Source organism: Portunus trituberculatus, chromosome 49 (assembly GCF_017591435.1).
Source record: "Portunus trituberculatus isolate SZX2019 chromosome 49, ASM1759143v1, whole genome shotgun sequence".
Lineage (NCBI taxonomy): Eukaryota > Metazoa > Arthropoda > Malacostraca > Decapoda > Portunidae > Portunus > Portunus trituberculatus.
Window position 1 is genome coordinate 2,390,444 of NC_059303.1, and position 14,954 is coordinate 2,405,397.

General features: G+C 41.9%; 1 protein-coding gene across 2 annotated transcripts in view; it reads right to left on the reverse strand.

Annotated features, from left to right (window-relative positions):
• Positions 1-484: 484 nt before the first annotated feature.
• The window catches only part of LOC123499077 (mucin-17-like), a 35,434-nt gene continuing 20,964 nt past the window's right edge, over positions 485-14,954 (reverse strand). For both annotated transcript variants that reach the window (XM_045246680.1, XM_045246679.1), the window contains exons 8-9: positions 5,824-13,153; positions 485-5,475 (exon numbers count right to left, since the gene is read on the reverse strand). In XM_045246680.1, coding sequence (XP_045102615.1) covers positions 3,266-5,475; positions 5,824-13,153 — 9,540 coding nt within the window. In that variant the 3' untranslated portion in view covers positions 485-3,265. The remainder of the gene's footprint in view (positions 5,476-5,823; positions 13,154-14,954) is intronic.

The window sequence follows — 14,954 nt, forward strand, 5'->3', positions numbered from 1 at the left end:
CTATTTTCACTTCATGTAGTGTAACTAATCTCAGATACAATACATGATAAATTCACCGAACATCACATGCTCATGATTTCATCATGACAACTTTCCCGTCAACCAAAGGGAAATTAGAGACACTGGAGGAAACAGTGTTTTAATTTTAACTCCCTTGGGTACAGGGAGCATACATCACTGACAGAGATAGTTGGGGAAAGGCAAGGCAAGGAGTCAAGAGCCCATGGGAGAAATACAGGAGTAAGCAAGGTAGTAATAGATACAGTTAGGTGCAGGGCCGTCAACACTTGAAAGAGTACGGTACTCTCTCAGTGGGTTGGAATAAGATAGCTGGAGTTAGTTGGTGACTGATGTAGTGCCACTGTACGTGTACATACGTGGCTGGAAAGTGAGTGGTGAACTTGCTCTAGATGAGAATAGATGTTTGATGACCTATGTATGCCTGCATGTGTTACATTACATAAGAGGAAAATAAAACTTAGTCTTACTGCAAAAATGAAAGGATTTATGCGTTTTGTACATACATTACACAAATACAAAAAGAATGAACATTTTGTACACAATACCATTTACAAACAGAGTGGTATTAACATTTTATCAAGAAAACTTACACTTAACTAGGAATGGAGAAAGCCTAGAGTAGGTTCCTCCTAGCTGGAACAGGAGAATAGTGTACATGTGGAGAGCTTTGGCAAGCTATTTACAGTATAAATAATAAAAAAAAAAACTCTTATAAACACAATCATTACATAACTGGTAAGCATCACTTGATATATTAAAATTAACACACGCAAGAGTTAGCCTTCTACAAGCAAAAAAACAAGTACTCAAGTCAGTTTCTAAGCCAATTTTACATGCTAACAGTACAAGGGCTGATTATGAAACCTTCACACTTTTATATACATCTAAGTAAAATAGTTTATATTTCTATAGTCACTGTAGTCTTAAGATGTGGATGCCCTCAAGCTAATTACAAAGGAATAATTAACAGCATTCTGAGTAAAAAAGAAAAAAAAAGTGATTGTACATGACTCTTCAGCTGCAAAATGTAAAATACTTGGCAATTCCTGTTGTTAATTACAAACATATAAAACATTCAATACTCATGTTGCATTGTTGCCAATGTTAAAAAGAAATGTTTTCAATATGAAATACAATTCAAACTACTTGCCCTATTCAACTCAGAATTGTCATGAATAGTGAATTTCAAGTGCCTTTCCTGGTAATGAAATGGTTTTAGGCATGTAAATCAGAGATCTCCCTAGAAAGTAAGAAAGCAAATATTCTGCATTAACATTGCTACTTCTCTTAGAGCAAGGACAATTAAATACCATCACCATCAAAGATAATGATGGTCAAGCATATTTTCCCAAACTTGGGAATACAAACACTACAGTGATAAGCTACTTTATGTATATAGGAGTGGGTCTGTCTCTTACATAATTTCCTGGTACACTTCAGTTCCATGTTTCTGTGGTTATAGTATGGTTATTGGATCACAACTCATTTTGTCTTCATTTTTACAGCTCCATTCAGCCAGAACAAGACAAGATGCTGGACTATGATGCTCTGTGCTGATATGACTGCTCTGTTCCTACTGATTCTTAGAACTTTAGTGTTGGCAGACACATTAGTCTTAAGTCTGGCATATCAATCCTATGAGAGCTACAAGATAAGGATACACAGCATGAACATTCTTATAGTTCCCATGTTGTAACAGACCCACATCCATAATGAACACATCTAATGGATCCACACTTCATGAACTTCCTATGCATGAAAAGAAAAAAGAAAAGAAAAGTACTGCAGACTGGGAATGTATCACAAAGAGAACATATAGCTTTACTATAGATTTTACTTATATATGCGACATATTCCCTTTGGTAGAAATACTAATAATTCTATGAGAGTACTGGTATGGACAGCACACTGGTTCCTCCTCCACTGGCCATCAGTTACTGAGTAAAGGACTATCACTGAGGAGCCACATCACTTTTTCTCAACATAGCTTTTGATCCATCAAGGAAGTAATACTACCCTATTGATTTTAAGAGTTAAAGAACACCACTTCTCTATCTTTACAAATCATAACATAACCCACTAAGGAGGGTCTCAAAAAATTATGATATAAATTTAGATATAGCAAAATCACTAATGAGAAAGTATTTACAGTTTGCGCAAGACAGGCGTTAAGAACCAGACAACGTCCACCAAAAGCGTATCAATCTGTGTGACCCAACAAGGTGCCAAATTGGATGAGCCGCGAACTCTTGAGAGGAATAAATCCTGATTTGGAAACTATAATTTCCATATGGGTAAATTATACGGAAATTAAATTATGTAGGAAAGGTAATGAAAATATAAAAAAGACTAATAGGAAATTTTAAATTAAAAACTTTCAAGCTGTGATATATACATATATATATATATATATATATATATATATATATATATATATATATATATATATATATATATATATATATACAAAGCTATATATAGTCGTGAATTGTGAAATAAAAGCAATATATATTCTTGAGAAAAGAGATAAGTTCTTTGATTCAGAATTGTAAAGTAGTGGAAGTCAATTCACTGACAGACAGGAGGGAAACACTGCATCACACTTGGATTTGTCTAAAAGACTTGGACTAACACCAGTTTAAAAGCACTCAGGTACAAATGATCATTGTGACCTTACTGGTCTGACATGATACAAAGATGTGCATCAAGCCAAGCCATTGACCACAGAGATTTTTTTTTTTAAATCAGTGGTCTGCAGTCTACTCAATTTAAATTGGAAATGTATGGCACTAATATCCCATTAAAAAAAATTGTGCTGCAAGAGCTCACACAAGTGAGCAAGTTTTTCAGAGTATAAAAATATTTTGAAATATGAAAAGGAACGTTAAACTTTTAACACTTAATGCTTATTCTGTGGAAAGAGATGAAGACTGTTGTTTCAAAGCACTATCATTCATAAAGATCAACAATATCATCAAAACTACAGAAGCCACATCCTTTTGTCTTGGGAGAAGATATTTAGCTCAAAAATACCACAGGTGAGCCATTAAGTGTCCTCTACATAAATGAATCACAGAATGGGATATAGCTGCTTATTATCTACTGCAGTCCTATTGCTAGTATGGATGAATCTCTCCTCAATCACCAGTATTTCTTGTACAGTCACTAAAGATGGAACTTTTACATACACATACATGAGGATTCTAGCAAAGTCCTACACTGCAAGAAACACAAATTGTTTTGTTCACTGCAAAGAACCACTGCTGGAGCCTCTGGCAGCTCTAGTGGACACTCTCCTTCCACTGCCAGAGGTGCTTTTCCTTTGTTCCCCTCCCACACAACATGAGCATTTCTTTTTCTTGGCATGGTCCCGTGAGGATGAGCGTCTAGTATTAACACCACTAGGGGGAAATTCATGAGAGTGTATTGTGAGTGGACTGCCATCCCTGCTGCTGGCACTGCTCTCTCTGCTGTGCCGCCGCCGTCTCCGTCCCCCACTGATGCTAGGGGTGTCAAGAGCTGCTGGAGCGACGGCACACTCAACACTATAATTGCTGCTGGTATCCGAGGTGCCACTGATGTGGCGGCCACGGTTCCCCCGTGGTACTGCAGAATCCTCATCCAAATGGTTTTGCACTTCCTCTTCCATCAAAACATAGCCATCACCTCGTTTAGCAGCCCGTGCACCTCTGCCACCACGCCTCATCTCCTCACCACACTCCCCTTCACTAAACTTCATGTCAGTGGTATCCTCACTTTGCTTAATTTCTCCACCTATCTTTTGCTCCCCTTGACTCTCTTCCTCCTTCATTTCCCCAATGCTGTCTGTTTCTGTGCGCTTCTTTGCCCCCCTAGTTCTTCCGATTCCACCATCACTGTGTTCCTTTATGATCTTTTCTAGTTTTATAAGTTTTTCATCTTTGATGTCAATACCTAATAATCCAGATCCATGCTCTTGTTTAATATTGGCTTCACTTTTCAAAGACTTTGTACGAGTTCGATTCAATGAAGTTGGAGAAACTGCATTACTAGAAGCTGCTATAGCACGTTGAGAGCTTCTACGCTTGTTTCTACCAACACTGCTGTTTCCAATTTTAATATTAGAATGTGCAGGATCATCTTCATGTCCATTCTTGGTTGGTATTTCTTCTGTCTTTACTTCATTTTCATTTATTACACTTAGTTTTCTTTTGTCAGGGGGGCAAGCCGAATACTGACTACGTTTTCTACTGTTCCCTTCTTGAGATTTCTTCACTTCACCATCGATCTTTCCATCAGATTTGCTTTGTTTCCTTGTTTTTTCCATTCCCTTCATTGCAACAACTTCAGCCACAATTCTGACATCCTCAACTTCTTGTTCATTCAATTCTGTGTTGTTTCCTCTTTTCTGTTTGCCTTTTTGGTATGATGCTTGAACTCCATCATTCTGTTTACCTTGAACATTGTTTGATGGACCTGCAGTTTCCTCTCGATCTGCAGACTGCTTATCATTATGATGCCCATTAGTTGGTTCTGATGGCTGATTAATGACACTTTTAGCCTGTGAAACAATGGTGTTGTCAAATCTCCAAGGTGTCTCCTGTGACCCATGGTTTATAATGATGCTTCCTGATGATGGTATGTTATGGGTAGTTATTCCACGAAGGGTGGCCACAGGCAGTTCTAATTGAGTTGGTGACCTTGTAGAGGTGATGGTGTGGTCTTGTTCACTTTCTCGGGGATGCAGATCTATTGTCACCTCTATTTGTTCCTGTGACTCTAGATCTGGTTGTAAAGTGTGTTGCTGATTGTTTGAAACACTAACTGTGTTGTTTCCAGTGTCTTCACTTGTGCTTGAAGACACACTGACACCATCTCCTTCAATTGAGAAGAGTCCAGGGAAACCAGTGGACGAGTCACAAAGAGAATCTTCACTGTGATTAACATCAAGAGGAATGTTTGCTGTGAGGGCATCATTTAAAGAAGGAGACTGTGCCATCATGGAATCTGCAGATCTAGGTGACCATGTAAGGAGAGGTCCTGAGGACACCAAATCACTCAAGGCTGGAGAATGTGTCCTAACTTCCATACCAGAAACTAGGGGCAGTGTCCCTGCTTCCAAGCTCTCCAGCCCTAATCCAGTACCAGACTGATGAAGGTATACATCTCCAGATGGTGAGGTCAATGCTCCCATTTGAGTGTCACCTTCAGGAGAGATCCCTGTCACAGAGAGGCCAGGAGCAGGTGGTGCTGAGGAGTGGCCAGGCTGTGTCAAACCACCACCTGAAGAATCATCTGAGGTAGCAGGAGGTTCAGTGAATGGTAAGTCATGTGTTGTGCTTGGGGAAGAGTAGGAGGATCCTGAGTGCTGTGACTGTGAGACTGAGGGAGACAGTGCTGCTTCAGTCATGTATGCACTCTGAATCTGTTTTGTTAATGTTGCTGGACTTGGTGGAATCTGAACCTCTTCAACACCTGCAGAAGAATACATACCAATTAGAAAACATACTTAAATAGGTTATATTTTCAAAAATAAAATTACATCCACCATCTTACATGTTCTTGAGATATAATGAGGTATACAATGTTCAAAAAGGTCTGTAGCCTGTTTACAACATTACAATTTCCCCAATTAACACATTCAGAGGTGCATGTGTTTTTCAAAGTTACAGATTTCTTAAAGTACACAATCTATGCATGCAGCTCTTTTCTTTAATATTCTATGAAGATATTTCACATTTTATAGAAAACATGTTAAGCTGGAGAGTAAGAAAAAGAAAGATACTTATCGGACAAGTATTTTTACATAAAAAAGTTACTTACTAAGATCACTCTTTAAGGAGTCAATTGAATTACTCCGCATGTCTTGGGGTCTTGTTGCCAGGCGTATGCGAGACTGTGCATTGGCTTGCAATCCCTCATGACTGGAGCTAGACATGGATGATGTGGTAATTCCTGCTTCTCCTGTGCCACTGACAAGTGAACCTGCTGTGCCAGGTGCTACTGTTCTTCCATTTGCATCCACAGCTCCGACAATTAACCTTCTTCCAGGATTCCCTCCTCCAGACCGAATTACTGTGGTTGGTTTTCTGGGAGGTTGTGAAATTTGCAACTGGACATGTGACTGATTTCCTCTTTGGGGAGTTTTGTTGTGTGCTACTGAAGGAGATGCTGTAGCTGTTTCTTGAGCAGCTCCTGAACTGTTAGCAACTTGCTGTATTCCTGTTCCTGAAGTGAAGCACTTATCTGATATTTTTTGTTCTGGCTGAATTTTTTGTGTTTGTGTTTGCTGAGTTTGTGGTGAAGGCTGCTGTGGACTTCTCATAATGAATGATTTTAAGGTTAGAAATGGAGGCAGTGGTCCAGCAAGTCCCTCACCAACACTCTGTTCACTACTATTGCTCTCTTCTCCCATTTGAAAAGATGACGGGGTAGGAGATGGTTCTGTTGCAGGAGAGGGAGTATGGGGAGAGGCTGATACAGGTTGTGGAGTTGGAGGTGATGTTACAGCATTTACTTGTGGAGTGAGTGGAGAGTTTGGGATGGAAGAGAGGGAAGGAAGTTTAATAGGGCCACTTGTGGTAACAATGCTAGTACTATTTGCTGTGGACAGTGATGGTGAAGGGATGCCTGATGTGTTTGTAGGTGGTGATGGACTTGAATTTGTGGATATTTTAGAAACAGCTGGTGCACTTAGAACACTGGTGTTTGCAATAGTGACCATATTATTGGGAAGAGTATTTGGCAAGGATGCCATACTGACTGGTATTTGAGAAGTCTGTGAACTTGCACCCGACAGTTCTTCCTTACTCGCAATGCAGAGTTGTTGAATTACACTGCTTTTCTGTTGAGGTTTTTGCTGTTGTTGTTTGACTGGTGAAGTGGGAAGCTGTTGAACTGCTACCTGTTGTAATACTTGCTGTCCTCCTGATGTTTGCACCACTACTTGTTGAACTCCTTGGTGACTAGCCAGCTGCTGCTGCTGAACAATCTTACTGACAACAGATGGAGTCTGTGTCAGAGCTGAACCTCCTCCAGTTAACAGAGATGCAATATGACTTTCCATGAGATCATTCATACTGATTCGTCCCTGTATTGTGACATTAGGAGGAGGGCCTCCTTGATTGGCAGATTTTGCTTTATTTATAGGTTGACGAGTTGTGATTGTTGTTACTTTTCCACAATGTCGAATAAGCTGGACAAATCTACCTCCTGCAATGCCTTGTGCAAGGTTTGTTGAGTTACTTGATAAATTACTTCCTTCAACCTTTACATTTGACACCATTACTCCCTGGAGTATTTGTGGAGCTGAAACAACAACTTCAGGGCTACCTTCAGCCTTTATCTTCTCATCAGGAACACTGTGGTTTCCAGGAGTAGTGCTACCTTGACTAGACACAACTTGAGAGGAGAACTGAACTGGCTGGCCACCAGTAGCACTACTTGAGGGACCAACTGAGTTATCATTAGCAGGACCTGGTGAAGGACTTGGGGAGGGGCACCCAACTATGGAGCCTTCTGAGACTGCTGGACTATTCCCTGCACCCCCTTCAACCTTCTTAACTGGACTCTTTTTTTTGGTGGATGTTTTTCCTTCATTTTTTGGAGGTGGGCAGTTTTTTCTGTTTCTAGGGGCTGGTTGAGGCTGTGGAGTATTGGCCAAATCTTGCTTGTACTGCTCCAGGATAGCCTGAATACGAGCTTTGGTTTCATCACTTTCTTCCAATTGAGGTTTGGCCACAGTTGGTTTAGGAGCTGGAGCTTTTGGAGGTGGTGGAGTTTTGGGCTTGGCCACTACAGGCGGAGTAGCTGGAGGGACAGTTTTTGACTTTGGTGGTGGTTTTTTAGTCTTACTGGAAGTAGACGATGGTGACGATGCAATAGATGAATGAGACGAGGTAGAAGATAAAGCTGGTGAAGCTGCAGGAGGAGGCTGCTGCTGGTTCTGTACACCACTGGCAACAGTGACTAATCCTGTGCCAGAACCACTGTGATTGACTAAAATGAGAGTACCTGCTTGAGTAGTACTAGGAATGGTTATGTATGTTCCTTCAGTTAATCGTGTTCCACTTGCATCATAGACAGTTGTGGGAACAGAATATACATAACTTGAAGATGTTGTGACTGCAGGATTATCATTAGCCATACTCAAAAGCTGTGCAGCAATCATTGACTCCTCAGAGGACATAGGAGTACTTGTGTAGCTGTCCACACTTGCTTCTCCATCAGCTCCCTCTTTTCCCGATTTATTTGATACTTTTTCAAAGACAGATTCAAATTCCCTTATCTGCTCCAACGTTTCAGAACTGACTGCATTAGTTGGAGTCAAAGGAAGAGAAGGTATATTTGCTTGTTGTGGAGGTGTTGGACTTGTTGAAATGGTATTGGGAGGACCACTCATTCCAGGGATGCCTCCTGATAGAGAGAGAGCTGCATTGCCCCCACTTCGTAAATGGTTCATGGCAACTTGATTCACTAACTGACCTGCTGAGGGCTTCACAGCTGTTGTCAAGGTCTGAGTTCCAACACTCTGGGTACTTGTAGAGCTTGCAAGGGCAGTCTTCAGGTAGTGACTAAGACGTTCACCAAGACCCTCATCTTGGGGCAGACGAGCCACAGTCACATTAGTGGTGGCAGTGGCCCCTGTGGTTTTCTCTCCATCAGTACCTTGTTGCTGCTGTTGTAATTTTGCCCCCAATCCTTCTTCAAAAGGAGCCGCATCTCCTGATGCTTGAGTAGATGAGGTCTGAGGCCTAACAGTGCGGATGACCAGTCCACTACGGCTTAATACTTTCTGGACAATAGTGGTAGGTGGAATTTTAGCCCTCACTGTAGTAGAAGGAACTTGGGGCTGTATCACTCCACCCTCTCCTGCTGTTGACACAGATGTGCAGGTTCCTTGGCTTAGAGAAACTACTTGAGGCTTCAACTGACCTGATGGAGTATTTAGACCCTGGAGGGCAACAGGATGTGGTACAACCACAGTGCGGACTATCTGTCTGTTTTGCACATTCTGTAGAATTTTTACATTGTGCAACACATTGACCTGGCGACTACCAGTTTGGTTTATGACTCCAGTCACTTGTTGTTGCTGTGCAGCTGTGGTTCGTATTGTTCCGCCACCAGGTTTTATCACTCTTGTTCCAGCTGGTAATCTTAAATCTAATGAGGAAGATTGCACAATTCCGATACCTGTTGTACCATCACTAGTGTGAACTTGAACAATTTGGCCAGGTAAAAGCACCTGCTGCACTGCTCCAGAGCCACCCTCACCAACACTACTGTTTACTCCAACACCACTACTGCTGACAATTCCACTGCTGGCGACTACAACACCTCCTCCTGTGGGAGCTCCAACAACACCACTCGCCATGATCACACCACTGTTGGCATTTGATCCACTTGCAATGACTACATTGCCAGTATTGTTGCCAGTACTGCTCAAGGCACCCACCACAGCATTTGTTACCTGGCTCTCCCCAGTAACTGCCATAGGAACACTACTGCTACCTACTATGGATGTTATGGTACTAGGTAGAGCAGCAGTAATGGTGGTGATAGCTGTGGTGGACTGGGTATGGAGAGGGCTGGGAGGAACTGGTCTGTCTCTGAGTAAAGTCTCTAACATACTAGCTGCCCTGGTGTCCCCCGGAGGGCTAGCCACGGTGGTGGTACAAGTGGTGGCTCCTCTGGTGGTGCTGCTCATTTGGGTGATGGTGGTATTGCTCTCAACACCACTTAAACACACACCTTCATTTTGAACAACATCCCAGGATTGCTGCAGTAGTTGCTGTTGCTGTTGCTGCTGCTTGCCAGTATTTCCACTTTGTGTCCCCATGGGGGAACTGCTTGGAACAGTTGTGAGGACACTACCTACCACCGTGGCTGAGACTAAAGGGGTCGGCGTTGAAGAGGAAGAGGATCCTGACCCAGAAGGGACACCTCCTGGTGTAGACGGAGAACTGTCAGTTAATGGAGGTGATGTACTCCTGTTAGTAGCTGCCTCTTGTGTTCCCAGGCTGCCAGTAACCACCACACTACGGGAATAAGTTGTTCGGATAGTTGATGCATTTGTTCTGACAGCCATGATGGAGCTTCCTGAACGAACGACTGATGAGACTGTTGTGTTGGGACGAGCAACTACAGTCGGAAAACTTGCTGGTCTGGAGACCACAGTTCGGGTACCAGAACTGCTACCTGATCCACTGTTATTGCTGAGGCCGCTGGGTCCAGCTCCATCTGATTTGGGTTTTCTCACAACCGTAGTACCTTTGGGTAAGACCCGACTAAGGTTAGCAGGACTTGTCTTGTCTGATGGAGGTAAGTTCGGAGGATTGTTACTGACAGGCATTGCAATTGCAGTTCGACTACTTATGGCTGATATAGCATTTTCTGGGGACATTATTCTGTTTAAGACAGTCTTCTGAGCATTTGCTAAAGCTAAGGCAGATCCTGTTTTTCTTCTATAAGTGACTGTTGTACCTTGTTTTTTAAGATAATCTAGGCTGGCATCAAGTGTCATACTCTTTCTGGTTGCATCTTCTGGCCCTTTACCTTTGAGACTGGGGTTTTGCTGCAGCAAAAATTTTGCATAGGAATCATCATAACCTGATGTTGGTCTTTTCAGCAGCTTCAAATAGTTATTTTGACCTGGGTTAGGGGGACGACTGCCAGCTAGAATGGATCTATTGAAGGAAGCAAAGCGCACTTTGCCATCTTTGTGACGAACATAACATTGGACTGAAGGTGAGCGCGGGAGAGGGACTGAAGTGGTTGGACGAGCAGCACTGGTGGGATTGGGTGCCACAAAGGATCCTGCATATCTCCAAGATTCACGTGACTGACTAGACTGAGTTGCTTTCCCAGAAGCAACTCTTTTCCCTGCCATAGCTGTTGTCATTGACCTCTGAAGCTGCTGATCTACAGCTGATTTATCCCTTTCTGTTAAAACAACACGTGGATTAAGATTCAACGAACTGAGAGGAGGTGCAAAATTTTCAGCAGAGCGCTGTAACCCTTCAAATTCAGAGTCATATATAAGATCACCTCCATATTTTTGGTGTCTAAAGAGTCGCAAGCTATTCAGTAAGCTCCTATCTTTTCGTAGTTTGCCCGTCTCAGCATCAATCCTGATACGCTTACTTCGGTCTTGATTGCTCACAGCTGTTACTCTCTTGCCTTCTATGACCCCGCTTCGCTCAGAGTCAATGTGTAAGTATGTCTTATTTTTATTGTCTATATCAGACTCTTCTGATTCAGACATTGAAATCATGTAACAGGAAGATCCCTTCAACTGTTCAACAGCATCAAGATCTGAGTCTGAGTCATAAGGTCTACTAATTTGTGATATTTTCTTTGGTCGTCCTCTTCCTCTTTTTGTTATCTTTGCTGTATCAGTGTTGGCCAACTCGACAATTGGAGAGATGTGACCTCCCTTAGGATGTGCACTGCTCTCATCATCTGAGACTTCATTTTCAGATTCATGCTCAATAAAGTGTTCATATCCCTTTTCAATGCCAGTGAACTCTGTAATTTCTGCAGATGGCATGTTTTGAAACTGACTATAATCAATATTGAGATACTTCAGTTCCTTGGTCATGTTCTTAGCACTGTCAGCATCCTTGATGTACTGCCCACAAATTTTTGAGAGCTCACCCCAGTCCAACACCCATGATAACACTTGCCACCGTGGACTGCTGAGCACAACTGCTAGGTCATCACAGAGTTCTTTAGTAATACCTAACTGTTCTGCATCAAGGACTTGGTTAGGTTGGGTCAACACATCATAATTCTGATGCCCTGGAGAAAGATTTGTCAATTTAGATTTACTGGGCGGCTCTTGACTTAACTGTTCGATAAAGTTTTCTGTACTTTTGTAGAACTTATCCATAGAATCTACATCATCTTTCATTCTGGATTCTCCATGGGATATACTATCCAATTCCTTATCATTAGTACTTATATCTTTGGTTTGTGACAATGAGAGATCTTCCATCTTATTTTGAGCACTATTTTCAATGATCATCTGTGACTCTTCAGAATCAACAACAGATGACATATTTGGGTAAGGTTGTCCTGTGTCTATCATGATGTCTGTTCGACAATGGTCTTCACATGATAGACCTCTCTGATCACTCACTGGAGACACAAGGCCTTTAATGTTAAGCTCATCAGTTTGTAAATCATTTTGACTCACTTGTACTTCACTGGAACTAGTCACTTCCATGTTATCAACATTAACACTATTTTGAACACCAACGTAATTAAGACTATTGTGGACTGGGTCACTGACTGCAGAGTTTTCCAATGTGGACAAATCAGGAATTTGTGAGTCATCTTGAGAGCATGGTGTTGTATGAAAATCACTTGAAGATGATTGAAGGCAAGTGGTGGACTGTGTAGTTTGTACAACACCAGTGCCCTCTGATGTGTTGAAGGAGCCTGTTTGTATGTCAGAAGTTGAAGTGGACTGCAGGCACGTGGTAGACAGTTCCATTTCTGTACCATCACTGGAGGCTTCAGGACGCAAAGTGGCAGATGGAAAATGTGGGGCAGGAGAGGATATGCTATAAGATGTGGGAACAGTAGTGAGTGGGGAGGATGGTACTGGATGAGAAGCTGGGGGAGCATGAGAGGGGGATAAGTGTGGAATACTTGGAGATGAGGAAAATTGGGGAGGAGATCCTGGTTGATACAAGCTAGGTGGTTGAGACATATCAGATGAATGTGGGACAAGTGATGAAGGTGCTGGAATGAAAGTAGGAGAGGACTGATTAGTAGAAAAGGAGGATTGTGGCAGAGGAGAGATTGGATGTGGTGTCGAGTGTTTTGAAAATGAGTGTGGTTGTTCAAGAACATGGGAAATATCAGATGACGGAGAGCTGCCAGCAAAACTGCTGAGTAAAACCAGGCGTTCAGTGGTTGGGTGAAGGCTAAATGCAGTGAGGACACACTCCCTTGCCACACTTTTGTGATGGGTGAAAACTGTGGCCAGATCCATGAATCCATCCGCCATCTGTCGCTCCAATTGCACTTGCTCTTCTTTCTGAGATCCTTCAGTTTGTTTCAGTTTTAGGGCTTCTAAGCTGTTCATGTCCATTGTGAGGGCACGAATCAACAGCTCAGTCACAAGTGAAGCCAAGCGATTTCCAAACTGAAATTAAAGTTCTTAATTAGTATCTCAAATTATATATATATATATATATATATATATATATATATATATATATATATATATATATATATATATATACAGTGGTACCTCGACATACGGATTTAATTCATTCTGTGATGGTCGTTGGATATGAAAAAATCATATATCAAATCAAATTTTCCCATAGAAATCAATGGAAACAGAATTAATTCTTTTAATTCTTTATTGTGATACAAATTATCCCCCCAAACAATTAACATGCTTTAAATACCAACCTAATATAGATTTAATGTTTATTGTATACATGATATAAATGTACTATATTGCCCAAAATAACAACTTAACCTGCAAAACTCGGGACACGTCGATAGATGTTCATCACGCAAGACTCAGAGCACGTCGATAGACGTTTAGGCTTTTTACGGCTATATTTAGGCTATTTTCTTCCCATTTTCTTTGCTTGTGAGCTGGCAACACTCATCAGGAGTAAACATATACTCTATGTCACTGTGTCACCAATGATGGATGGTGGGAGCGACAGTGATTTCACGGTGTCTGATTTTGCCACCTCTCCAGCGTGCCTTACTTCTATACCTCGGGTATCTCACCATGTTGTGGGGAGACAACTTTTGAATGAGAGTGGTATCAGGACAGGCGACAGGGGGCGAGAGAGAGAGAGAGAGAGAGAGAGAGAGAGAGAGAGAGAGAGAGAGAGAGAGAGAGAGAGAGAGAGAGAGAGAGAGAGAGAGAGAGAGAGAGAGAGAGAGAGAGAGAGAGAGAGAGAGAGAGAGAGAGGATACAAGAGGCCTGTTTTCTATCGCTCTAGCCAAGGCCACTGAACCCAATCGGATGCAAGGATGATACCACCTCATTCAACCTGTGATATTTTGGTAACCATGACATCTAGACTTCTGGCTTTTTGCATTGCAAAGAGGAAGAGTTGCTTGTGGGCAGAACACCATTTGTACTCATTCGTTTATTATTGAATATTTAAGTGTAATCAGTATGTGAATACAAGCTATTTTGTGTGTTTCTCACCAAACTTTTATTTTTGGGACCCATGTCTTGAGTTCACAAAACTTAAGAAAAAAATACACACTGCCGAGGAGCACAGACACATACATGCACAAAGAATGATTGATACATAATGGAGGCTGAATGTTTGGGTGGACGCAGGTAGCCAAGCGACTGCTGCGCCACCTCCCGATGGCTATTCATATCTTAAAATTATCTTCGTATTTCAAGGCGTAAATTATATTAAATTTTTCGTCATAAATAAAAAAATTGTATGTTGGGGTGTTCGTATCTCAAGGTATTACTGTGTGTGTGTGTATATATATATATATATATATATATATATATATATATATATATATATATATATATATATATATATATTAAGCCCCTGCACTTGGCGAACCTCAGCTTAGTGAAATTCACTTTTGGCGGTAGGGTGGCCACAGACCACCGAGTGCATGCTTGGCAATTTGAATTCAAACTTGGCAGTCTCCTGGCGGCCGCATGGTGAACCACACGGCTCCCAGTGACGTCAGACCTCTTTCTAAACGTATCAGAACGCAGTGTGAGAGTCCCTTTCAGCCATTTTGTTAGTGCTACCCTCTGCTCTGCTAGCGTGGGGAACGAATTCTGGTGATTTACCACAAACATGGCCTCTACCAGCGCAACAGGTGGTACCAGTCGGGGTAAAGACAATGGGGGTGGTGGCGAGGACGAAAGTGGGCGACGGAAACGGGTGGAAAAACGGGAGTTACAGCCTTTTTATCATGTCTTATTATTTATT